Genomic DNA, 27,873 nt, shown 5'->3' on the forward strand with positions numbered 1-27,873 from the left:
AGTATCTGCAAAATCTTGCTTTATTAATCCTTGATACTAGGCTATCTGGGCTAGATAAGAACCCCTATCCCTGTTTCCCGAGGATTGAGATATTAAAGTCTCTAAAATTTATGAAGCCTAAACCCTCAACATCTTTGTGTCTTGTCATACGCTCCCAATTCATCCACGTGAGCTTACTTCCATTTTATTGACCAGTATCCTACCGGTATTTTTTTTTATCGTAGTTAACCCGCAGTCATTATCCTTTGGGTGCGCACCGTGTAAAACCTACGAGCTCACGGAATAACCTGCAAATAACGTAAATCAAAGTAAACCGTATTTAAGCGACAGAATCTGATTCAGGAGTGATAATCATAAATTCTCCTCTCGTATCCCACCAGTATTTGGTTAAACATCTTTCAAATTTTTTTATAATTTCCGGTAGCAGCAGAAAAATGTTCATCACATATGTTGGTAGCGATTGCACTACTAACTTGATCAACACTTCTTTGCCTGACCTGGATATTACCTTCCCATTCCAGTTTCTGATTCTCGATTTGACTTTTTCTTTTAGATACCTCAATAATCCCCTACTAGGCTACTATGAATAATTAGACCCATATTGAGTTAAACCGGCTCGTTTATCTAAACGAGCCCAAACCTCTACTCAAACTCGACTCGTTTAATTTCACGTGTCGATCCCAGCCGGCTCGTTTAGCTAGGTTTTAAGGAGTCCGGCGAGTCAGCTCGTTTAATTTTACACTTAATTGAGTATTAACCTCTACCTGAACTCGACTCGTTTAATTTCACGAGCTGACTCGAGTAATTAAACGAGCTGAAACCTCTACCCGAACTCGGCTCATTTCTCGTTTTTAAACGAGCCGGGTCGAGCCCGCATAAACGAGTTCAAGTCGGGCGAGCTCGCGAGCCCAATGTATAGTTGAATCTCAATTAAATAATAATTTCGTTAAAATAATATTTTTTGATACTAAAATGCGGAGATAATGAACAAAATTATTAATAAATGAAAGTAATGGGTAAACTAGTTAGTTAAAAATGGTGTTTTAAAAATTGGTACTCGGTTTCTACTCGGTAAAGGTATGGAGTATTGAGTACTCGGTTAAAAACACGGATAAAATAAAATATTAATTTTTAATTTTAATATTTATTTAGCTTAAATTATTTTATAAACAAATGATATAAAAGATAATTAAATATGTTTTCAAATATCTCGAAAGAGTACTTGATATAACACTCGAAATTTTAAATGAACGGTAACTTTTAATTTAGTATGAATCTAATTAGTAATATTTTATAAATGATTTGCTATAGAATTAATTATCATTTTTTTTATTTTGACTAGTCTTTTACAATTATTTTTATACTAAAAATATTTAAAAATTATATTTATTTGTTACAAAGTTATAACCACTTCCGAGTTTTTTTTAAACATTACAGTACTTCTTTTTCCAAAATTGTGTTTTTTCGAGTAATCAGACTTTTGTTCGAGTTTGATCCGAGTCAATTAAAAATAAGTTATGACCGAGTCCGAGTACGGGCTACCCGAGTACTCAGTCTGAGTATTTTCGAGTTTTAGAACGTTGGTTAAAAATAAAAATCCCAAAAATTATTATTTTTTGTTCATTATTTAAACACAAAAGATATAAAAATACATGTAGTCATGTAGACAACATTTTCTCCTCCATCAAAAACAACACACACCATTGACTCTTATCTCCTTTCAGACACATTTTTTCTCGATCGGAGAATTCATGGACGGAGCTGCAGCCACCGGCGGCGCCGGCCCGGCGCCGTTCTTGCTAAAAACATACGACATGATTGAAGATAGATCAACGGATGAGATTGTTTCATGGAGTTCATCAAGAAACAGCTTTGTTGTGTGGAACCCACCTGAGTTTGCTCGTTTGTTGCTTCCTACTTACTTCAAGCACAACAATTTCTCCAGTTTTATCAGGCAGCTTAACACTTATGTATGTTGGTTTTTGACCCTTTTTGTAATTTGTTGTGTGTGTGTTTGTGTGTGTGTGTGTGTTGCTATGTGGGTTGTTGTTTTTTTAGTGACAGACTTGATTTTGATGAAATGGGTGGGTGTTTTTTATGAAAGATTTGATTTTGATGAAATGGGTGGATGTTCGTTTATTAAAAAGTTTGATTTTGATGAAATGGGGGGGGGGTTGGTGAAAGATTTGTGTTTGATGAAGTGGGTTGTTTTTTAGTGAAAGATTTGATTTTGATGAAGTGGGTGGTTGTTTTTTAGTGAAAGATTTGATTTTGATGAAATGGGTGGATGTTGTATATTGAATGATTTGATTTTGATGAAATAAGTGGATGTTTTATAGTGAAAGATTTGATTTTGATGAAACGGGGTTTTTGTGTTTTGTTAATTGAGTGGTAAGAATCGATGAAGGTTGGGAGTTTGTGATGGAATTGGAGTGTGATTTATGTGTTGTTTGGTAATGTGCGCGGGCGTGTGATAATGTGCTATTATGTATTGTTTGTTTTTCAGTGAAATATTTGATTTTTAATGAAATTTGGTGATTAAATTTTGTGAATTTGATGATAAGTTGATAAATATTGGATATTTATGATGAAATGTGGTGCTTGAATTTTGTGAATTTGATGATGGGTTGATAAAGATTGGATTTTTATGATGAATTGTGATGTAATGTTGTTTTATGTGTAATATATGAAAAGGGTTCTGTAATAGTTCTTATATATTCGGAATTGATTGGTTGATTGACTTGTTTTTGTAATTTTTTTTAGATAAACTTTTAACATGTTCATTTACATTGACATATTTGTGGTATACTTCTATTTGTATGGACGCTTTTTTTAATAAAATAGGATAGGCCAATGTCATACACGTCTCGAAGCTAGACTCGATTTTACAGATACAAAACTCGAAAATATATGTTTATGTATTTGCAAAAAGATAGACCATAACAACAAACTGGGATATGCTATCAATGACTAAGAAATAAATGTAGTGTGAATAAATTCCTTTTTTGGGTTGAGAATATTATTCTCCCTTCCACGGTTGAGAAATCATTGGGGTAGTGAAATATCCTTTATTGTTTTATTTTGTAAATCTTTGTTTTTATTTTTGTGGTGAAGAGACATTATTCGGCAAGAAGTGAATAATTTTGTAAGAAAATGTTGAACAAAGAGATGGGGAATTTTAGGACAAAGGATAACTTTTCTTAACTAGAGTAAAGTTTAGTCGTTTCATTAACTATACGAAGAAAAAAACTAGTCCTAGAAATCAAAAAGGAGGACGCACCTTGTGTCGGGATGAGATATTTACTTCGTTTTAGAATTTGAAAATGAACTCTGTGGTTGAAAGTGCAAATCCCTAGATCAGTTTTGTCATTGATTGGAGAGAAAAACTTGTAGTCGGCTATTTTTTTTTTTTTGATAAACCAACTTGTATGAGAAAATGAAGCCTCCTTGGGGTATTTTATGGAAAAGTAAGAGGGGAAAGCAGTATAATTCTTCCACCAAGTGGTAACAAGAAAAGATAGTTTTTGAATGAAGAACACTATTTAAAACATTTTAAGCCAGCCTTGAATTCTTGATATTCATCAGCAATCATCCTATCATGTCCTCCCGTTGCATGAGGCCTCCTCAGTGCTGGTCACGCCATCCTTAAAATTTTGATTCCTTCATGTGCCATAGATTTTCTGCTTTATATTAATTCCTTTTTGTCAATTCCACATTCCATTCTTCTTTCATTTTCCAAGTATCCCTGAACCCTGTTAACAAGATTAATGGCTTCACTGGAGTCTGATTCAGTTATAATCCTATCATGTATTCCACATACTCAATACAAGATCCACACCGTAGAATACTGCACAGAGTTTCAAAAACTGCACTTTGTATAGATAACCAGCAAAAGACTAAATCAAAGTGAATGTCGGAAGAATATAACCAGTCTTAGGCATTAGTTGGTACTGTTCCCGAAACAAGTAAAATATCTGGAGTATGGATCAAAGGCTCTGCAGAAGATGTAAAGCCAATGCTTCCTGCCGAGCCTCTGATACATACTCCTTACCCTTTACTTGTCCCCGGAAACAGCAGCAACCGATGCCCGGGACTGGTTATCTATAATCCTCTGACACTCGAACCATTATATAATTATGAATGAGCCCGTTTACTGATTCTTCATGATTCACAGAAATGAGATGAATTTGGAGAAATGAGGAATTTAACGATCGGGGTGGCCAATATAGTATATCTAAGCCTGGCCCCCGCAGTTCTATTGTCAGGAAACATGTATAGAGGTGCGAATGAACGGTTATACTGTGGGGGTACTAAACCCCCGAACGAAAAGTTTTGTATTATTTATCTCTATACATATATGTATCTATATAGTCACATTGTCATAAACATTTTATTAGATATTAAGAGGTACATAGATTACAATAAGGGCCAAAAATATAGCATACAGTATATTTGGAAAAGGCTGGTAAAATATATACTTACTAGTTTCCTGATTGCACACACTTTTACTTGGACCTAATTTCAATATATATGTTCAAATGAATTAGGAGAATTGAGAAATTTGACCATCAAAGGCCAGCCAAAATATTGTATACACATGACCTCGCAGCCAGTTTTGTTCTCCTGGATCTGAATAAGGCAGAAAGGAGCGGATGCACAATTATCCAGAGGGGGCACCGAACTGAACAAAAAAAAATTATTATTTATCTCTCTATGTATGTATTTATAATATATGCATTATCATAATCAATTATTAGGTATAGAGAGTTACATAGTTCAAGGCACAGAGCATAGATAAACAAAAGTACAATCGATTGTGGAAAACCTGAAAAGGTTGGTAAACATATACAGTACTAACAACTTCCCTGATTATGCGCACTTCTCTTTTTGCATACACTATATGGCGCACTTCTCTTTTTGCATACACTATATGGACAAAAACTATGTGCTTTCATTTTTCTAGTCCCTAATTTTGAATAAAAGGTGTAACATTTGTACATCCAAAAGCAAAAAATAGTGTATATGTTTTTGTATACAAAAAATCAACAGATTAAATTTCTGACTATATATTGGTACGTGTAGTCCTTGATCTGCCACTGAATGTGGAGAGATATTTTTGCAGATACTCAAGCCATTTCCTTAAACTGATTCATATGCTTAAAATGCTCTTTGCCTTCCTAACTTTTCTTATATTTTCCATACTCTATCAAGAGCCATTTTCTTCAGTCTTGGTGAATTATTTATCACATTTTTATATTACTTTATGAGGATTGCGATGACAAGTTATGCTCTTGCTTTCCAGCAAGAGGGGATATATTGTTATGTAAATGTGGTTTTGTACAAACATGCAAGTTATTTTTCCTGTGTTCAATTCGTGGGATTGAGCTAATTGTTAGGTGTATTCTTTTGTTCTGATCATTTTCCCTCTTGAACTTTTGTATGACCGCCATAACAATACGAGTTTCTCAAAGTTATGAGGTAGTATCTTGTTGACGTAATTGCAAATTCTGACCTCTTAAAAAAAATAATTCCCATATTTGTGAATGAACATACCCATTACCCTTTGATATCAAAAAGACCTTAGATTAATTCATATTACAAAGATGATGTTAATTTAGCACCAAGAAGATTAAATGAGACCATATTGTACCTGCAGAACATGTTAACTTAATCTCATGACTGTGCTTATGCTGGCAGGGCTTCCGGAAGATTGATCCTGAAAGGTGGGAATTTGCTAATGAGGATTTTGTGCAAGACCAGAAGCATCTTTTGAAGAACATTCATCGGAGAAAACCCATTCACAGTCATAGTAATCCACCAAGTTCTACTGTTGATCCAGAAAGAGCTGCTTTTGAGGAAGAAATTGACAAAATATCACGTGAGAAGGCTACACTTGAAACCAATCTGCTAAGAATCAAGCAGCAGCAGCCTACTGCTAAGCATCAGCTGGATGAGTGGACTCAACGAATAGGTGGTATGGAGCAGAGGCAAGAGAAGTTGCTAGCATTTCTTGAAAAAGTAGTTCAGAATCCAGACTTCGTCGAACATCTGGCACGTAAACTAGAATCCATTGATATATCAGCATATAACAAGAAAAGGCGGCTACCTCATATTGAAGATCCCCAAATTTTACGTGAAGATAGCTTCATTGACAACCATAGCTTCTCTAGACCTGAGTTTGGGAATATATTTCACCAAGATTTTTCAAATAAGCTCACACTAGAGCTATCACCAGCTGTTTCAGATATCAACTTGGTGTCACGTAGCACACAGAGTTCCAGCGAAGATGGTGGAAGTCCGCAAAGGGTATTTGAAGGAGGCATAAAGGATGCCCTCATGAGATCAAGTGGTACTATATATGCTCCTGAGACATTAGAGCTTTCTGATACGGGTACATCTTTTACGTTTAATATGGATTCGTCTCTTTCCCAGAAGGGAGGATCGGGTATCAGCCAAAAGTTGCAATCGTTGCAGCAATGTTTAAGTTCTAGCGAGGAAGGTGAAGGTCATATCTCCTGCCAGTTGAATCTTACTTTGGCATCTTCTTCCTTGCATGCGAACAAAAGTCAATATCCAGCTCGGTTTTCCCAGGACGGTGGAAAATCTTTAGAGTCAAAATCTTTTGCTAGCGGTAATGAGGTTGAGTTTAGAGTTCCTGAAAAGAGCAAAAATTATTCTAGCGATGAAGCAAATCCGTCTTCCTTACATGACACGGCAACTAAAAACCAAGAACCAGGAAACCCGCCTCCCAGGGTAAATGATGTTTTCTGGGAACAGTTCCTTACAGAAAGACCTGGTACTTCAGAGACTGAACAAGCAAGCCCCTCTGCCAGGCCAAACCTCCACGACGAGCAAGAAGGTAGAAGATCAGAAAATCAGATCTCCAGAAGTACTGTGGAGCGTCTTACTCTTTGACTGCAAAATTGCTGCCTGCTTAATCCATTACGAAGGTTTTGCATAATTCTCCAGGATTTTTGCTACCGTGTAACATAGTGTATAACTGTATATTAGCATATCTGAGGTTGATCACTATTCTAAACTGGTTTGTCAACTTATGTGCAATACATTAGTTTCTGGTAATTTTTTAGTGCATGTTAGACCTTATCTTGGAGATATTCACTCTAAAATTTAAAAAAAGATGGCCAGTTATAGATCACATTTTGTAGTCATTCTTTTGTTTACTTATTGGTAGTTATAATTGTCATGTCACCTTGATAGTTGATAATCGTTTAACTACCAACTCCCTAATGATGCTTTGTTTGATAATGCTAAAGTATTACTCCCTCCGTCTGTCATTTCTGAAACAGTGTTTGACACGTATTTTAAGATTAATATATTTAGAAAAAGAAATTTTTTTCAAAAAATTTAGACATATATTTTAGCAAAAAATATATTGCACTTTTAATTATTGTACATAAGTTGACAAACCAGTTTAAAATAGTGATCAACCCAAATAATACAAATGAGTAATGTATTGTTTTAATTATTGTTTTAGAAATGAGTAATGCTACCTTCCCAAATAATATTTTAATTTTTTTTAAATGACATGGCACCGACACATGATACTATTTAGAAAATTTATTAAAAATACTAACTTTTCTTCTTCTTTTTTTGCGCTATTTTTTATTTTTTTGTAAAAATACGGAATCAACCGAAATAAACTAGATATGCAACTAGTTGAATAAAAAAAAAATTAGTTGATTTAAGGTTGCATGTAATTGCACAAACTCGTCAAAATTTGCATACAATTGATTCCACTGGCCAAAAAATCTTATTTTTGTAAAAAAATTGAAAATTATTATTTTTGTACATTAAAAAGTATTTTTGCAATTTTTTTTAAAAAATAACAATATTTTTACAAAAATATTTTTAATTTTGAGTATTTTTCAAAAAAACCCTGCTATTTATCCTCATTTCGTGGACATTCATGGGTAGGTTTTCTCATTTATCCTCTTTGTATGTTTGAAAAAACAATTGACAAATAGAAACCAAGGGCCCATGAACCCAAAAAAATGATGACTAGATCCCCAACAAATGTAATTCCTTTATTGCTGGACAAATAGTTCAACACAATATTTACTATATAAATAAAAACAAGCTCCGAAAATAATAAATAAATAAAGAAATTATCAAAAATAATAAAATTTTAAGGGTTTTTTGCAATTTTATAAAAAAGATTTAAAAATTAAGATTTGCAACCACAAAGATCCAGTCATTGCAACATTTTTTACAATTTAGAACAAGATAACCTTAAATTATGTGGGGATCATTATGGGTTCGTTTAATAGTGTAGATGAAGTGATTTAGCATTATTAGAAAGATGGAGAGTATGAGCACGGGATAGCTCAATTTGTTAAGAGTTTATCCTCTGTCATTTCAGGTACTGGGTTCGATCATCGCTCACCCCGAGAACTTATGAGAACAGAAACTCATTTGTAAGTTTATAAGTCATATTTGTCAAAAAAAAGAATATGGAATTTAGAAAATCGGTGGCAATATTTATGGAATTTGAATTTTCCACTGAAGCACTACATTTGAAAGTTGTACTATAATTGGTTGCCCACTAATAACAATCTCTGTCGAGATGTAACAAACTAGAAAGAGGAGATTGGCATCATGTGATGTAGAGTTGTGATAATTATTGGGAAAAAGAATGCTAAAAACTGTTTTCAAGAAGAATCTTTAAAGTGTCAAGTGGATTGATAAACAAAGATTTGAATGGATTGATGGATGTCGAATGTGCTTACAAAGATAATGTCCAAGCACAATAAATATGCCAATAATAAATTGTTGCGATATAATTTTCTTAAAAGATAATGTTTTTTTTAAGTGAATCAAGCCGGAAGAATTGGGGTGCTTCGTTTCCCCACCAACAAATAAAATCTCCTTATGATCACAGTACAGCAAACCCTAAACCCTAAACCCTACTGCAAACCATCATGTTGTTATTTATTATAACAAACAATTATACCGAATAGCAGACAAAACGACAAATAGAGGATGTTCTGCTGGTATAGTACATATAGCTAAAGCTAAGCCAACCTTTAGCACTGGCCAATACAAATACAAATCACTCCATAGCTAAACAGTAAACAAATAACAGACAACAGTTCCTTTCTTTTTCAACCACAATCCTCAACATAGGCCAGAACTAATGCAGCACCTCTTAATATCAAATCCAAAAGCTTCCCCAAAAACTTCAAAACTTTCAGACACTTGCCTTGTCCGTCCCTGTCGTTGGCAGGCTGGTTAACATCCTCAACCTGAACACATATGTGGTCAGGCTTCTCAAGGTTGAGAGCTGCAACCCTTTCATCAAGGTGCCTGGGAAAGTCGTACACCTTCTTCTCATACTTCCCAGAGTTCCTCTCCTTCCACAATTCAACTAGCCCAAAAATTTGTTTAGTGGAAGATATGTCAATGTCGGGTGGACCAGTAGCACCACTCAAGTTCATCGGACCTCCAGTCAAGTTATCAGCAAACTGGTCATATCAAACATTGAAGGGGAAGATTGTCAATACTAGAACAGTATGAGCAAGAAGATTAATTCACATTCTTTATGTGTAATCCTCTCTTTTCAACAAAAATTTTTACTGAACAAAAACATTTGTGAATAAAGTGTTAGTGGGAACTAGAAAGCTTTATTTGTCGTTTGCAAAAGGACATTACCTTTTCTTCACTACAATATCAGATATTTCCTCCATTTTCGCGAACAGCTTCACTATAGCATCTAACTTGGCTATGTAATAGAAAATATTATATTTTTTATTCTATTTCTTTTGTATTATTTTTAACACATATTTTTCAAATAACGCTCCAATAATTGACATGCTAAGATGTCAACTTCTCTAATTAATTAAAAAATATATAATAAATATATATATTAAGAAGATATTTTATGTTTTACTGAGATCACAAATTAAATTGGCATCCTCGTAATTGATGGGATACGCACCAAAATTGACCCATTATGTCAACTTATTTCGCTCAGCTCCAATGAAGTACTAAAAAACATGTCAAATCAAATTATATCACAGAGTACTGATATCTTTCTTATACCTTGGACTGAAGTTGCTCTAATTATATTAATAACACTATTTTAAGTGAGCATGTACCACACCATTTATTTAATATTTTTATCATTAATAATAATGGATCATTCGCCAAGAAAAATAAGTTATAAAAAATAGAATTTAGGCTGTGTTTGGTTCAATGGAGGGGAGGGAAGGGGAGGAATTTTAATAGAGGGGAGGGGAGGGAAAGGATATAATATTAATTTTATTTGGTTGAAGGAGGGAGGGGAGGGAATTAACTCATTTTTATGTTTGGTACAGGAGGGGAAGGGAGGGGTTTATAATTAAAATTACATATAAGTCATTTAGGATATATGTAAGTGTTAAGAAGGTATAAGGTCATTTTTGTCAATAAAATTTCTCCCCTCCAAAAAACCCCAAATTGGGAGGAAACAAAATAAGACCCATAAGGGATTTTAGGCCCCTTCATTTCCCTCCCCTCCCCTCTAAAAATATGAACCAAACACATTTTTTATTGTAGGAACCCTCCCCTCCCCTCAATTTTCTTCCGACCAAACAGGGGCTTAATATTTAAAACGTGCACATTCCAAAGTTCAAGTAATAAAGTGTAAGTAGGCGAGGCTCACCAAAAATAGTAAGAAAGGACAGTACCTTGCTAGATTTACTGACAATTATTGCAGGGAATATTAGGGCTCCACTCTGCTCCATCTGCACCAACATATCGGCGCCAGTAATGCTCACTATTGTAACACCAGCAATTCCATCCATCATCTTTCGGTATCTCGAAGGATCAGACTTCAAACTCTCACCAATAACCGCTAGCATAGCCTTACAAGACTCGTCATCAGTGCATGCCGGATCAGGAACTTTTCCGGTGATTTCAAACTCTTTTTCCGCTTTTGCACCCTCGTTAAGCAGCTGAGTAAGATCACCGGATTGATCGAGAATGAGAGGTGGACCGCAAGAAGGCCCCCAGTCGAGGGCGCTGGCCATGCACGTCCAGTACTCCTCAACTGTCTGGTCTTTCGACGCGAACACGAAACAGGTGTCGCGTCCAATCGCGACAGAACATGTTACTTGAATCTCATGATTGTGCTTTCGTTGGCAGGGCTTCCGGAAGATTGATTCTGAAAGGTGGGAGTTTGCTAATGAGGATTTTGTACAAGACCAGAAGCATCTTTTGAAGAACATTCATCGGAGAAAACCCATTCACAGTCATAGTAATCCACCAAGTTCTACTGTTGATCCAGAAAGAGCTGCTTTTGAGGAAGAAATTGACAAAATATCACGTGAGAAGGCTACACTTGAAACCAATCTGCTGTAGGAATCTAAGTGAGTTGCTACAGCAGAGCTCTAAGAAGAACAGATAGAAGAACACTTTTTATATATTCTGAATATGATTCCTTATAATAAATTGATGTTTACAAATGATGTAGAACATCCTTTATATAGATACTATAGGACATTCTAAAAATCAGATACATGAATCACTTAATTACTAGATGCATGAATATATAATTAATAGATACTATGAATGAGAGAATGTATCAGCAAGTGCATGAATTCCAACACTCCCCCTTAATGCACTTGTTTGACAACTCCAATGCGTTCTCGCAAGTAACAGAATTTTTCTTTAGGAAGAGCCTTGGTAAAAATGTCAGCAAGCTGTTCTTGAGTCTTGCAGTATTCCAGTTGTATCTCTCCTTGTTCAACCGCATCTCTGATAAAATGATATTTGATTGCTATATGCTTAGTCCTCTCATGGTTCACCGGATTCTTAGCTATAGATATAGCTGACTTATTATCACAGAATAGAATAGTAGCCTCCTGTTGCTTTTCTCCAATGTCTTCCAGTATCCTTCTTAGCCAAATTGCTTGAGAAGTTGCTTTTGCAGCTGCCACATATTCCGCCTCTGCTGATGATTGTACGACAACTTTCTGCTTCTTTGACAGCCAAGAACATATGTTTGTTCCAAGTAAAAATGCATATCCAGATGTACTCTTCATGTCATCAATGCTTCCAGCCCAATCACTGTCGGAATAAGCGATAAGATTTAGGTTTTCTCCAGCTTTGTAAAAAATCCCATAGTCCAGTGTTCCCTGCAAGTATCTCAGGATTCTTTTTGCTGCTCCAAAGTGTGTCTGACTAGGGTTTTGCATGAACCTAGATAGTAGAGTTGCTGCAAACATTATTTCAGGCCTTGTTGCTGTAAGATACAACAAGCTACCCACTAGACTTCTGTAGAGAGAGCAATCTACCTTTGATGTTCCATCCTCCTTTGATAATTTTTCACTAACCACCAGGGGTGTTGACACTGGTTTGCAATGTGTCATCTTGAACTTCTCGAGAATACTTTTTGCATACCTCTTCTGTGAAACAAAGATTCCATCTCCTCCTTGTGATACTTCAATGCCCAAGAAATAATGAAGTAGACCCAAATCACTCATCTCATAAGTCTTCATCATGTGTTCCTTAAAGCTTTCTATCATCTCTTCATCATTCCCAGTAACAATGAGATCATCCACATAGAGACAAGCAATTAAATCTTGCTTCCTTGTTTCTTCACATATAAAGTTGCTTCATTCTTGCTCCTTTGGAATCCATTCTTCATAAAATATTTGTCAATCTCCTTGTACCATGCACGAGGTGATTGTTTAAGTCCGTAGAGAGCTTTTAAGAGTCTGTACACTTTGTTCTCTCCCCCTTCCACCAAGAATCCTTGTGGCTGCTCAACATAAATTTCCTCATCTAGCTTTCCGTTTAAAAATGCCGACTTAAAATCAAGCTGGAATATTTTCCATTTCTTCTGTGCGGCAAGAGCAATCAAGGTTCTTATTGTTTCCAGTCGTGCTACTGGGGAGAAAGTTTCTGAAAAATCAACTCCGGACTTTTGAGTAAAGCCTCTAGCGACTAGCCTCGCCTTATGCTTTTGAATTTCTCCATTCTGATTTACTTTGGTCTTGTAGATCTATTTGAGCTTGATAATCTCTCTTCCTTGTGGTTTGTCTACAAGCTCCCATGTTTTGTTCTTGTCTATCATATGCATCTCTTCCTCCATTGCTTTCTACCAGATTTCATGTTTCTCAGCTTCTTCAAAATTTTGTGGTTCAGTGACCACAAAATTACACGACTGATATATATCACTCATGCTTCTGAATTTTCTTGGTGGAGATTCCTCCTCTGATTCAGATGTTTGAGTATGTTGATCTTGTTCAGGATTCTGCTCTGCCTCCTCTGTGTGAGTGTCTTCATGTTCTTCACTGGATTCCAAAGAACTTGGTTGATTGACATGTTCCACCTTCTTTTCTTTCCAATCCCAGGCTGCATTCTCATCAAATAGAACATCTCTACTAACAACCAATTTGTTAGTTTCGACATTATATATCCTGTAACCTTTAGTCTCCAGAGTATATCCAGTGAAAATACACTTTGTACTTTTTTCATCCAGTTTAGTATGTTTCTCAGCAGGTATAAGAACATAACCAATGCTGCCAAATATTCTTAAATGACTTACATCTGGTTTTTCTCCACTCCATGCTTCCATAGGAGTTAGATTCCTTACAGCTTTTGTGGGACACCTGTTAAGGATGTAAACCGCTGTATTTGTAGCTTCTGCCCAGAACGTCTTTGGCAGTCCTTTTTCATTCATCATAGACCTTGCCATTTCAACAATTGTTCTATTTTTGCGTTCTGCGATTCCATTCTGCTGCGGGCTATATCTTGCGGTGAGTTGCTTCCAAATTCCTTCATCTTTGCAATATTCTTCAAATTGTCTAGAGGTATATTCACCACCTCTATCACTCCGTATGCACTTAATATTACGCCCACTTTGTTTTTCTACAAGAGCTTTGAATCTCTTGAACACAGTGAAAGCTTCTGACTTCTCTTTCAAAAAATATATCCACGTCATTCTTGTAAAATCGTCAATAAAGATGATAAAGTACCTTTGTTGTCCCAAATATGTAGTCTTCATTGGGCCACAAATGTCGGTATGAATAAGTTCCAAGCGTTCCTTTGCTCTCCATGATTTTCCACTTGGATATGGCAGCTTGTGTTGCTTTCCCATGATGCATCCTTCACATGAATTCTTTTCATGTTGCAATTTTGGTAGGCCATTCACCATGTTCCTTTCTTTGAGAAGCTTTAATCCTTGAAAATTCAAATGGCAATATCTTTTATGCCACAGCCATGATTGGTCTTCAACTTCAGCCTTTAGAGCATTGTAGTTGAAAATCAACGGAAAGTTCCTGTTCTTCTCCATCTTGACTTCTGCAATGGCCTGATTCTTGTTCTTTTTCTCAAAGATTCTGCACATATTATCTTCAAATACAAGACAATAGTTATGTTCCAGAAGTTGTCCAACACTCAATAAATTTTCTTTTAAATCTGGAACGAGAAGAACATCTCGTATATACTTGATTCCAGATTTTGTGTTGATAGCTACCGTTCCTTTGCCTTGTGTTTCTGCAACAGCTCCATTACCCATCCTCACCTTAGGGTTTATTGTTGTATCAAGTTGCACAAAGATATTTCTATCTTCACACATATGATTGCTGCATCCACTGTCTATGTACCAAGCTTTATTATCTCCATGAAGGCTGGAATGACAAGCATAAAATATTTGTTCTCCTTTGTCGTCCTCCTGTTCTTCTGTGAAATTTGCCTTCTCATAATTTTTGAATCTGCAGTCTTTCTCAACATGACCAAATCTTCTACAAAAATTACACTGAGGCTTGCCTTTGAACCAACATTTAGATGATACATGACTAGTTCTTTTGCATATATTGCAAAAAACTTTTGGATTAGAACTTGTACCTCTATCATATTGATTCTTCTGGTAAGTGCTGGAATAATTCTCTCTTTTATTTCTCCAGTCAGGCTTCTTTTGCTCCTGATTTTGACCACCTTTCTTTGCAAATTATTGTGGCTTCATCTTTGCCTTAGACAGAAAAGCATTCTCTGATTGTTCCGCCTGTTTCATCCTTCTTTTTTCATGCGTTTGAAAAGAGCCCATCAATTCTTTTATTGACAACTTTGTGAGATCTTTTGTTTCCTCAATAACAGCAACAATATATTCATATTTGTCTGTCAAACTGATCAAGATTTTCTCCACAACATGTTGATCAGAAATATTATCTCCATAGGTTTTCATTTGATTCACAATCTCCATCACACGAGCATGATAACTTTGTATATTCTCAGAATCCTTCATTCTTAAATTCTGAAAATCTTTTTTAAGGGATTGGAGATTTATACTTCGTACCTTTTCATCTTCATGGAATTCACCTTCAAGAATTTCCCATGCTTCCTTTGCTGTTGAAGCTGTTGATATTCTTGTAAAGATTGGTTTTGTGACTCCCATCTGAAGTTTGCTCAGCGCCCTTGCATCCTGGCGACGTGATGATTCCAGTTTCTTAAGTTCCGCTTCAGATAAGTCTGCATCATCTTCAGATTCTGCAAACCCTTTCTCCACAATATTCCACAAGCCTTCTGCCCTTAGAACAGTTCTGATTTTTATCTTCCAGTAGTCATAATCATCACCATCAAAGATAGGAATGAGAGATGACTGAGAATCTGAATTTGACGCCATGTAATCACTTCTAGTTTCGATCCCAGATTAGAAACGAACCCTGCTCTGATACCAATTTGTAGGAATCTAAGTGAGTTGCTACAGCAGAGCTCTAAGAAGAACAGATAGAAGAACACTTTTTATATATTCTGAATATGATTTCTTATAATAAATTGATGTTTACAAATGATGTAGAACATCCTTTATATAGATGCTATAGGACATTCTAAAGATCAGATACATGAATCACTTAATTACTAGATGCATGAATATATAATTAATAGATACTATGAATGAGAGAATGTATCAGCAAGTGCATGAATTCCAACATCAGCTAAGAATCAAGCAGCAGCAGCCTACTGCTAAGCATCAGCTGGATGAGTGGACTCAACGAATCGGTGGTATGGAGCAGAGACAAGAGAAGTTGCTAGCATTTCTTGAAAAAGTAGTTCAGAATCCAGACTTCGTCGAACATCTGGCACGTAAACTAGAATCCATTGATATATCAGCATATAACAAGAAAAGGCGGCTACCTCATATTGAAGATCCTCAAATTTTACGTGAAGATAGCTTCATTGACAACCATAGCTTCTCTAGACCTGAGTTTGGGAATATATTTCACCAAGATTTTTCAAATAAGCTCACACTAGAGCTATCACCAGCTGTTTCAGATATCAACTTGGTGTCACGTAGCACACAGAGTTCCAGCGAAGATGGTGGAAGTCCGCAAAGGGTATTTGAAGGAGGCATAAAGGATGCCCTCATGAGATCAAGTGGTACTATATATGCTCCTGAGACATTAGAGCTTTCTGATACGGGCACATCTTTTACGTTTAATATGGATTCGTCTCTTTCCCAGAAGGGAGGATTGGGTAACAGCCCGAAGTTGCAATCGTTGCAGCAATGTTTAAGTTTTAGTGAGGAAGGTGAAGGCCATATCTCCTGCCAGTTGAATCTTACTTTGGCATCTTCTTCCTTGCATGCGAACAAAAGTCAATATTCAGCTCGGTTTTCCCAGGACGGTGGAAAATCTTTAGAGTCAAAGTCTGTTAGTAGCGGTAACGAGGTTGAGTTTAGACTTCCTGAAAAAAGCAAAAATTATTCTAGCGATGAAGCAAATCTGTCTTCCTTACATGACACGGCAACTAAAACCCAAGAACCAGGAAACCCGCCACCCAGGGTAAATGATGTTTTCTGGGAACAGTTCCTTACAGAAAGACCTGGTACAGAGACTAAACAAGCAAGCCCCTCTGCCAGGCCAAACCTCCACGACGAGCAAGAAGGTAGAAGATCAGAAAGTCATATATCCAGAAGTACTGCAGACCGTCTTACTCTTTGACTGCAAAATTGCTGCCTGCTTGATCTATTAAGAAGGTTTTACGAAACTCCCCAGGTCTTTTGCTACCCATGTAACATATAGTGTATATTAGAATATCTAAGGTTGAGCACTATTCTATACTGGTTTGTCAACAACTTATCTGCAATAGAGTAGTTTCTGGTAAATTTTTAGTGCATATTAGACCTATATCTTGGAGATATTCACTTCAAAATTCAACCAAAGATAGCCAGTTATAAATCACACTTTGTAGTCATTCTTTTGTTTACTTATTTGTGCTTTAGTATTAATTTTTGATGTAACTGTTTGTGAGGTGGGATACAATTGTCATGCTATGCCTTGATACAATTTGGATCACGCTGTTGGAGTTGGTCAGAAATTTGGATCAGTATTCGGATCAGTTGGTGATCCAAATTTGGATTTTTGGATCACAACTGTTGGAGATGGCCTAATGAATTAGACTGCAGTGTCCGGTATAGCAAAGTATTAGCCATGCTAATAATACTAACTACTAAGGTAATTGGTTCTTCTCGGCCTTCTCCTCAGCCTCTCGCACCACAAAATCCGCGGCGCATTCGATGTCATCACACCCTTACCCCGAGCGATCTCTTGTCCAAACATCTGGGGCTTATGGTTTGCGGGTTTTTTTGCGGGTTTTTAGAAATACAGCTCTTCATATGAAGTTTATGCCCGGGGATTTTAAGCTGAGAAAGTCTCCTTGCAAATGCTTCATAGTTTGAGGTTTCTTACAAAATAATTCTCTGTACTCTGTATAGAAGATGAGGGGTATGATTTTATTTGTTTAAGATAGATTTTCCTGAACTTTTCTGTTTAGCAAAACTATAATGTGGAGAGATTCTTTCTGTGTACAACATAAATATATTTGAGCTTGTGACAAGTTTTCTAGAAGGAGAGCTACATATACTAAAAAATACTCTTGCTTTATTAGGTTTTTTGAACAGAAGATGGTCTGGAGAAAACGACGATGGTGTTTAACGGCATACATATCATGGTAAAATTATCGTATGAAGATAGGGCGCCACGACATTCATGTATGTATACTAAAAATTATACCAAATATATGGGACAGTATAACAATCGTTTATTCTGAACCCCGTACTAAAAATTAGAGTTAATTGCAGTTTACAATCCCTATCTTTCATCTAAATTCAAAATAGTATACCACTTTGTGAAATATAATTTCAACCCCTAACTTTCAAAATCAAATATAACACGCACCCCTTCACAATTTTAAGTAATAAATTGGAATTGAGCCGTTTAATATTAATAATTAAAATTTCAAATCAATAAAAATATTTATTTTAATGCATTTTTTACATGGAAAAAAATATAGTTAGTTTCTATTAGTAATACTTTAAATTAATCATAATGCTAAAATAATTAAAATATATTTATCAAGTAAAATATATGTTTATAGATATAATCATAAAATTTCTAAATATATTTATATTTTAACTATTTAAACATTATATTGAGTAAAATATAAAATAATTGACATTAATATTATATTGGGTAAAATATAAAATAATTGACATTAATATTATATTATGTAAAATATAAAATAAATGACATTAATATTATATTGTTTTAAATTATAAAAATAATATTCCCTCTGTCCCGTTGATTTCTTTACGTTTACTATTTGCACGTATTTCGAGATCTCTATAAAATATAGTTCCGTAATGTTTTTTTCAAAATTTTTTTTTGAATAAAAGTTTAAACATGAAACTTTTTTTCAGAATTTTTTTTTTTAAAAAAATATTGTGGAATTATGTTTTAAATGAGCATTGAAAAGCGTGCCGAAAAATAACGTATATAATTCAATGGGACAGAGGGAGTATTAAACAGCTCAATTCCAATTTTATAACTGAAAATTATGAAGGGGATGCATGTTGTATTTGATTTTGAAAGTTAGGGTTGCAAATTGTGTTTTACAAAATAAGTATACTGTTTTGAATTTAAATGAAAGATAAGGGTTACAAACTGTAATTAACTCCTAAAAATTATACTCCCTCTGTCCCATCCATTTCTTTACGGTTACTATTTTGGGTTGTCCCATCCATTTCTTTACATTCCAAAAATAATAAACTTTTAATAATATAAAACACTATTACACCCACTAACTTCCTCCACTCTCTCAAATCTATTATCAAATAGTAATAGGTCTCACTACTTTAACCACTTTTCATCATTTTTCATTACTTTACCTACTTTTATATATATATATATATTGGTCTCCGTGCCCACCAAGATGTAAACATCCTGGTGGGACTGAGGGAGTATCGAATATATCATATACTACAACAATAGCAAGATAATTTTTTGCATGCTCGGAACAGTTTGTAAGAAGCACTTGCTAAGTTCCAAGTTCCAAGCATAATGAGCCAACTACCCAGAATTAACACAAGTACACAACATCACTCTAAAAAGCAAATTCGCGGGTGTTATACAAGTCAAAGAATGATTTATTTAACAACTTTGAATTGCTTAAAAGCTACGATTGTTTATAGTTTGACCTTAATGCAAAATTATACACATGTATGAGAATTGTTGGTTCTTCCACCCACCCAATGAAATGATTATATTCCATTTTCTCTCTGGTAACAATGATGACAATGGAGTATTACGCTAATTGTTTATAATTATGCTAATTGTTTCCCATGAGTTTGGTGCATTTTGATTGGTACTCTAATCATAAATATTGATGGACGCCCCCGCATTTACAACAACTTCACCAATAAAAATACACCAAACTCATAAAATTTAGTATTTATTGTATGCCCACGTCAGAAAACCCGATTATGTAAAGTTACATTTGCATTTCTATATCACTCCTTTCTGCCCTGTCTACTTCCAGTCCTCAAGTGCAAAGAAGCTTAAAAAAATTACTAGGACAATAAGATATTATGCTGACAAAAATTGTGAATTTGGTCAAATCTGACTGAAATCCGACTCACTGCAAACTTAATAACTATTCCCTCTGTTTCATTATGAAATTATATTTTATAAAATTTTCGAAATACGTATAAATAGTGAACGTATATATCCCAATGAAAAGGAGGTAGTAAGAATTTTGATGTAACCTTTAATGTTTAACCAAGTGTCATTGCATGTCAACTAATTTTCTAGAAAATTAGCATATTACTTCACAGCGATACCACCATGAACGATGATCCGTAACTTAAATCTGAGCGTCCACCTGTAAATGACCACCGAGTAAATTTCACTTTTATTATTGGTTTCACTTTCATTATTGGAAGAAAAATAAGAATTTAATGTTTACTTATATTTACTGACCACTGTCAATAATGAGCAAAAAGACACCAGTAGCTATGTAACAGTGAAAGCATCAGCCCCAAGAAAACTGGATACCCAGTTAAAAGGGTAAATTCCAAGAATTGCAAAAAAACAACTCTCAGTCACCTGAAATTCTTGAAACAAATGTAACAAAAAACATTAAATAATTAATCACATGTTACCCAAATCCAAATTATAATTGGATTTTCACCAGTGGGTCCCACTCTCATCTCCTCTTCTATCCACAAAACTCCACAAAAACATCAGTGTACACTTCTAGCAACTGTAGCTAGTAGTAGGTGTGAAATAAGATATTGTGACCCTCACTAACATTAAAGACTTCTCCAGCTCATAAGTACCATTAACAAAACCACTAAAGTTTGCATCTTTTTCCTTTTGGTCACATTCACAACCTCCCCATTTTTCCACTTTTCACACACATTATAAATCAAGAATTTCCAAGAAAACTGGTCATACACAAAAACTAGCTCAAATCATGAAAACCCTTTTGATATTACTGGTTTTCTTGCATACCCTTTTGATTTCTTGCAATGGGGTTTCAGTTTTGGAGCTCAATTCACTGAAAAAAAGTGATTTTGATGTAATGGTCAAAAGGGCTTGTGGTAGAAAAGTAGGGGAGTGTTTGGACTTGGTTGGTGATGAAGAACTGATGGATTCAGAGAGTAATAGGAGGGTTTTGATGATGGGAAAGAGATACATAAGTTATGAGACTTTGAAGAGAGATTTAGTGCCTTGTGGTACACCAGGGTCTTCTTATTACAATTGCAGAAGTTCTGGAGTTGCTAATCCTTATAATCGAGGTTGTGAAGTTATTACTAGGTGTGCTAGAGATTCTATTGGATCTTGATGAGCTAAAGGGATGTGAAAGTGTAACTGTGCAATGAGGCTTGGTAATTAAAGTTCTTTCCTTTTTGCTTTTGAATTTATGTTGTAATATATCATGTATGTTTGTTATGTGTAATGTGATTTGGGCTTAATTGTCAAGGAAACTACTGGTTTCCCTTTAGGTTCATTATACATTGTTCTAATGTTTTTCAAGAATAAAATCATTTAATTGTTAATCAGTCTATGATGTTTTCGATTTTATGTTTCATTTGTGTTACTTTGATGGATGAAGTAGAGAATGTAGTATGTTAATAATGTTACTGGTGCGAGTAGCGGTTTTCAATTACTAAATTTTTAGTTCTGTGATGAGAATTGTCTATATCTAGATATGTAGATGAATCTTGAGCTTCCTGTTCCATCTGCAACTAAAAGTTGGTAAATAAAGTACTATACTACCGTCGATATGGCTAATTGCAGTTATTTAAACTTATTCTGTTTTTATTTTGTTCAAGTTTTCGTTATTAATGTTGTTTATCGTATTCCTTTACATTCTGTTTTCTACGCGTGAAATTTCTCTTGCGGTCTTGCCTACCAAGGTGATTTACTAGTTAGACTATTAGCGTGACATGTTCTTGGTAATCTGAGCCTTAAAAATTCTCTAGCCTACCGAGGTGATTTACTTCTAGAATATTAGTGATATGTTCTTGTTGTTCACCTACTGCGTGTGTTGCCATGTGACTGCAATTTGGGTACTTACAAAATTATCTACCCTTCTTACTAAAGTTGTAACATATTCTACTTACAGAGTGGGTGAGGTTTGAGGATTAATTTATTGCGATTAGTACACAGTTTATTTATGGGGCCATTTAATTAAAGGATCTGCGTGTTCATTATGTTCCCTGTGCTCAATGGTTTAGTACACTACATCAGTTTGCTTGACATTTTAACTGTTTCCTATGGTAAATGGTATAGTTCAATTTTATGTTGATTAAATTTCAAGGTGTGCAAATTTCCAATAGCATTACTACTAGGCATGCATTCACGTATGAATACTGAATATATTATGAATATATGTGAAACCAAAGTAGCTTCTCTTTTAATAGAGGTACCACTTCTATTGTAATTGACTAAAAACTTCTCTAAGCATCGGAAGTACCATTCGGCATTGTGTTCATGTGATGGATTTGGTTTGTTGATGACGTTACCCTGCCTGTGAACCAATAAACTTAACTACAAAGCGACAGATATAAATATCTATAGATACTCTAAAGTAAGTAAAAGTATAAATCATAATGTTAATTAAATTTATGTACATAAAATATACATATAAATTAAATTCTAATATCTCAGGTAATGTACTCAACTCACTACAAAGCACTCTGTGAATTTATGTTGTACTCCTGGAGTCGCCCCTGAGATTATTTTTTCAGTCAGCAAAGAACTGATTAAACAAATGGCCAGAAGCTATTATCAAGATATATGACCTACATCATTTCTTTCGCACGCTGAACTATCTCCGCATCTCTTTTTCTAGACAAGATAAGCTGCATCAGTTCCTTGGCCACTTGATCCATCTCCTCGTCTCCTTTCTTCCTTATGCTATCACCCAAGTTCTTTGCTTTATCCCTCACAGATCTCCCATCTCTATTAGCAACAACCTGTTTGATGACAGAGGCAATCTTCTCTCTTTTAAATCTTCCATTTTCATCCCTCAATACCTCAATTCCCGTGCCAAACTTATGCACAAGTTTAGCATGAAGAGGCTGGTCTAGATGCATGCCCATGGCAATGATAGGAACACCAGAATGCATGCTTTCAGTCACAGAGTTCCATCCGCAATGACTGACAAAACCTCCGATACTTGAGTGCCCCAATATCTTAGCTTGTGGGGCCCATCCCTCGACAATCATCCCTCTCTCTCCAACTTTCTTAAGAAACCCTGATGGCAGTTTATCTTCAAGCCTAATTATCTCTCCAACAGGAAACCTAACAACCCATATGAAATTAACATTACTCAGCATCAAACCATGGGCTATTTCGTCAAAATCTTCTTTCGACAAGAAGTACTCGCTACCAAAAGAGACAAATATAGTGGAGCAAGATTTCTTTTTGTTAAGCCACTTCATGATGTCAGGATTCTCATCTTTACTGGTAGAATCTTGAACTAGCGGACCAACATGTACTATTCTTTTATCAGACAGTTCAGACAGATATTCACTAAACTCTTCTTCCATCTCTTTAATACCTTTGATTAAAATTACTTTATCAGATTTTTTTAGGCTTTCAATAGCTTTACGAAGTTCGGGACATTCTCCTAATCCGCTAACTTGTGCATTCTCAGTATCACGATAGAAAATTTCAGGGTACGGGTACTCTTTACCTGGATACTTAAAAGCATGAAGCATGAAAGAAGTCATGGTGGCACTAGTTGCTATAAACTGTACAGCCGGAATATCCAGATCCGAAGCAGCCTCCGCTGGCCATGGCCTGAGAAAGTCGTAAATAACCAAGTCAGGCTTCACGGTCTGCAGAATTTTGGAAAAAGCAGGTTTTGCCATGTCATAAGCACACTTAAGCGTATCCATGAGATGAGGGGGAAGGCCATTAGTAGTGTGGTAATGAGAAGGAAGATTCGGCAAATTTGGTAAGTCAATTTGTACCAGTTGAATACCAGAGCCTTCTCCCATTCTCTTCTTGATCGAACTAAGATTCGCAGCAGTAGAACACAAGTGCACATCAAAATTTCTTGCTTGTAGTTTCTTTCCTAGCTCGAGAAACGGAGATGCGTGTCCATGAGCAAGCCATGGAAACATCAACACAGTTAGTTTGTTGCTTTCTGCATTCTTGATAGCTCCTGTCATTGTTTTTGAAGCTCTATGATAATGTGTTTCTCTGTTTGTGTCTGTATATAAGTGATTGTAAATAGGTATGAGCTTTTTAAAAGGACTAAATTCAATTTTCATGGCTGATTGTAAGGAAGATGTTTTTTTTTGTGACTAATTTGGCTTATATTCCTTACAATTGAGTATCTGTTCTAACAAATCTCGGGGGTGAGCGAGAATCGAACTGGGACGACAAGAGATAAGCTCTTAATCACTTGAGTTATCTCATTGCGCTCGTAAGGAAGGTGTTTGTTTCTTCACAAACAGCAAGTTTTTGATACAAGGCAACAACAATGTGTTTTAATTAAACCAAAGATCACAGAGTTTCAAGACAGTAAAGCAGGAATATTCACCAATAGTCTACAATTATGGGAAAAACTTTGTTCAATCTGTTAACATTTATAAAGTGATTGCTTAACCTACCTATATTTATAGGCTACAAGTTTACTTTGATCAAGATTCTGACGTATCTTGATAAATCAAAGGGGTGCAGTCTAATGGTTGCATGAGATTTGGTAAAGTCCTTTCCTTTTTTAACCTACGAGTCCTTTTTTTAATGTATGTAATGTACTCTATGTCCCAAGAAACATTTCCTATTTTAGCTTTTTATATTATTAGTAAGTGATTGACTATTAATTTACGTCTGATTTATAAGATCAATATAATTATGAGTGATTTTGTTGAATTTGTATTTATGAGTATTTTAATACAATAAAGTTTTTATATTTAATACTAATAGGAAATAAAAAATATTAACAATCAAAAGTATATATTGACAAACGTGTCTAACACAAATAGGAACGTATTTAGGGACGGAGAAAGGAATTGATTTGCTCCGATTTTCTTTCAGAACAAACATTTTTCAATAATTTAATTCGATTATTTCACCAAATATTTACGGGATAATGTAATCTGAAATCTGTACTATACAATCAGTTTGTATATGATTTGATTTACCCTATTTCCGAACCTAATACTGCTTCACTTAAATTAAATTTGAAAATACTAGGAAGAGAAATGTCCCCCAAAACGTTTTTGAATATATTCTCAAAATACTAAGTTGTCATAGTGTTATTAGTTGTTTATATTAATAAGGTCTCAATAAATCTCAAGAATGATATAAGATCACGAGTCATGCGAGAATATTTGTGGAATTATTTTTTGAGGCAGGAAATCAGTTTGTAGTCGATTTGATTTACCCTTTTTCCAAATCTACTCCTAGTTCACATAATTAAATTTCCGTACGACTTTTAACTATTTTTTTTTATTGAATTAACCCCCTAAATACACACGAAAATAATATTAACGTCAAATAAATAAAAAAAGTGATGCAACAGATTTAATATTTAAATTTAATATACAATTAAAATTAGTGTTTAAATTTATACTTTAAAAATTAATTTTAGTGGAATTATAAATTTTTGTAACTAACATCATGTAATAAAAACTGAAATTGAAATTACTAGTATTACTCAAAAATTCAAAAATATAATATATAAATATATATATATATAATTCAATTTTTATTACAATTTAGAACATATAAAAAATATTTTAATTAATTTTGAAACTGAAATTCCTATTTTACCCCTGTTCAATATCGGATTTCAAAGAATAAAAATGCAAACTGTAATTTATAAAAATAGTTATACAATATTAATTTTGGCACTATATTATATAAACGTGATTAATTTTAATTTTATATCATTTCCACCTAATCCTCGTATAATAATTTCCTTCCATTTTTTGTTAGCGGCTTTGATCACGTGACAAGAAAAATGAATTCCAATGCAAATCAGTTCAATTCATGTCAGAACTCTAATTTATTCTGGATAGTTCCCCGGTAATAACCCTTATATCTGCAGTGACCTAGCAAATCGATTCTACATTATTCTTCTTCAATGAAAAATTTGTGCAGAGATATACCCGAAGATGTTATCACCGTTATACTTTCGAGACTTCCGGTGAAATCATTGCTTAGATGCAAGTCAGTCTGCAAGCCATGGCTCTCCATAATCTCGAACCCTAGTTTCATTAAATCTCATCTCCATAATGCCATCATTGCTTCCCGAAAAATTCCCAAAATTGCGAATATATTAGATCCTGTACAATTTCTTGAGCTGCAAGATTTGTCCTTCACTTGTCCTGTGCACATTGACTTCATTGTAATGCCACATCTTTTCCACGAAACCCTCCTCGAACCTCATGTTATTGGTTGTTATAATGGCATTATCTGTCTCTGTGATATGTCTGGTATGAGTGTGTATTTCTGGAATCCATCTATCCGGCAATGCATGAAAATTCCTTCACCCCCGATACACGAGTGTCTTGGTGCTTCTATTAACTTTGGTTATGATCTGATTAATAATGACTACAAGCTCCTTATAGTTAACTACAGACAGAATAGTGATAATCAATCATCGATAATTCAGGTTTATTCTGCAAATGCTGGTTCTTGGAGAGAATTTGAGGCTCGTATTAAACGCAACTGGATGGGCAGCACTAGCGGTAATACTACTGTGAAAGGTGTTCTATATATTCAGTGTAGTGAAGGGCTAATCTCATTTAATTGGCATACAGAAGTTCTAGTACTACTTCCATTCCCTAGCTTTACTCAAAGAAGACTGTCTCCTGCTATGAATTTCGAAGGTTCTGTTGCTATGTTCTTTCAATATGTTGATGATGAATCAGTTTGTTTATGGACATTGGACAACGTTTCTGGCCAGATGACTTGGAGAAGAAGGCACCGTGTCAAGGGAAATCATCCAGGATCATCGTTATGCTTAACTCTTTATTTAGGCGCAGGACTGTTCTATGGAAGAAAGCTAATCAGTCCACATTACCATAATGTCTTGTATGACTCTGAGAAGAATGTGACTAAAATTTGCGGGCCTTTATGCCTGAGCAATAATATAGCTCGCGGGTACACAGAATCACTTGTTTCATTGCAGGGGTTTCAACAAGTAGAGTAAAATGCAATCTTAATCTAGAGGTAATATAGCAACACATCATGTCTCTCTATCGATGTTTAGTTTTCACATTCTTCCGGTAAGAAAGTCTATTGTAGACTCGGCCCTAGAGATTTGGATACCCTAGACGAATTTTGAAGGGTGCCCTTGTTTTTAAGGCAGTGAAAGAAGATTTATTTGTTCAAATCAAAACTAGTTCTACACAAGGATAAAGCTAACTAAAAATGCTTATGATATTCTAATGCACATTCAAATGCATAAATTATAAATAAATCAAGAGTTATTTGCGATGCATCCCCGTGGTTTGGCCAAAATGCATTTTTTTACCTATATTTTAGATAACTGCACTTTGCATCCCCTTACTATTTCGGCGCGACAAATTGCACCATTTTCGTTAAATTTGTTAAAATTCTCAGGGGCATTTTAGGAAATTAAAATATTTAATTATAATTAGATCATTATTTAAGTTTTTTGACCCTCTAAATGATACTTTTCGAAAAAATTTAAAGAACGAAAATTATAGAGAACGAAAAAATCTTTTCTAAACAATAACATTCAAAATTATCAAAAAATTTACGAAGCCAAAATTAAATAAAATATATACTTATTGAATTTATTAAAAACAATTATAAAAAAAAATCAATTTTGAACCTTTTAATTTCGAGAAGATCTTTTTATTCTCTACAACTTCCGTTCTTTAAATTTTTTCAGAATGTATCGTTTAGAGGGTTATAAACCTTAAATAAAGATCTGAAAATAATTTAATATTTACATTTCCTAAAATACCCCTGAAAATTTTAACAAAATTAACGAAAAGGGTGCAATTTGTCGCGCCGAAATAGTAAGGAGATGCAAAGTGCAGTTATCTAAAGTATAGGTAAAAAATGCATTTTGCAAATAACTCATAAATTAAAGTTA

At 34.7% G+C, this 27,873-nt stretch overlaps 6 protein-coding genes across 6 annotated transcripts; 4 read left to right on the forward strand and 2 right to left on the reverse strand.

The window, feature by feature from the left end:
- Positions 1-1,649: 1,649 nt before the first annotated feature.
- LOC141677819 (heat stress transcription factor A-5) lies at positions 1,650-7,158 on the forward strand. The gene is made up of 2 exons (XM_074483893.1): positions 1,650-1,970; positions 5,698-7,158. Exons 1-2 carry the CDS (start codon positions 1,752-1,754, stop codon positions 6,913-6,915), a joined length of 1,437 nt encoding a protein of 478 aa, XP_074339994.1. The 5' UTR covers positions 1,650-1,751; the 3' UTR covers positions 6,916-7,158.
- A 1,964-nt stretch (positions 7,159-9,122) lies between these two features.
- On the reverse strand, positions 9,123-11,027 carry LOC141680894 (adenosylhomocysteinase-like). The gene is made up of 2 exons (XM_074486985.1): positions 10,686-11,027; positions 9,123-9,482 (listed from the first exon to the last, which is right to left on the reverse strand). The coding sequence occupies exons 1-2, from the start codon at positions 11,025-11,027 to the stop codon at positions 9,123-9,125; spliced, it is 702 nt and encodes a 233-aa protein (XP_074343086.1).
- Positions 11,026-18,097, forward strand: LOC141680896 (heat stress transcription factor A-5-like). Its single transcript, XM_074486986.1, has 4 exons — positions 11,026-11,079; positions 11,143-11,354; positions 15,404-15,539; positions 15,915-18,097. The coding sequence occupies exons 1-4, from the start codon at positions 11,026-11,028 to the stop codon at positions 16,941-16,943; spliced, it is 1,431 nt and encodes a 476-aa protein (XP_074343087.1). The 3' UTR covers positions 16,944-18,097.
- A 2,435-nt stretch (positions 18,098-20,532) lies between these two features.
- LOC141676650 (protein RALF-like 31) lies at positions 20,533-21,340 on the forward strand. The gene has a single exon (XM_074482342.1). It carries the CDS (start codon positions 20,755-20,757, stop codon positions 21,124-21,126), a length of 372 nt encoding a protein of 123 aa, XP_074338443.1. The 5' UTR covers positions 20,533-20,754; the 3' UTR covers positions 21,127-21,340.
- Positions 21,341-22,588: 1,248 nt separating this feature from the next.
- LOC141680897 (UDP-glucosyltransferase 29-like) lies at positions 22,589-23,965 on the reverse strand. The gene has a single exon (XM_074486987.1). It carries the CDS (start codon positions 23,963-23,965, stop codon positions 22,589-22,591), a length of 1,377 nt encoding a protein of 458 aa, XP_074343088.1.
- Positions 23,966-25,887: 1,922 nt separating this feature from the next.
- On the forward strand, positions 25,888-26,958 carry LOC141680898 (putative F-box protein At3g10430). Its single transcript, XM_074486988.1, has one exon. It carries the CDS (start codon positions 25,888-25,890, stop codon positions 26,956-26,958), a length of 1,071 nt encoding a protein of 356 aa, XP_074343089.1.
- Positions 26,959-27,873: the final 915 nt, after the last annotated feature.

The sequence above is a fragment of the Apium graveolens genome, chromosome 8 (genome assembly GCF_009905375.1).
Source record: "Apium graveolens cultivar Ventura chromosome 8, ASM990537v1, whole genome shotgun sequence".
NCBI lineage: Eukaryota > Viridiplantae > Streptophyta > Magnoliopsida > Apiales > Apiaceae > Apium > Apium graveolens.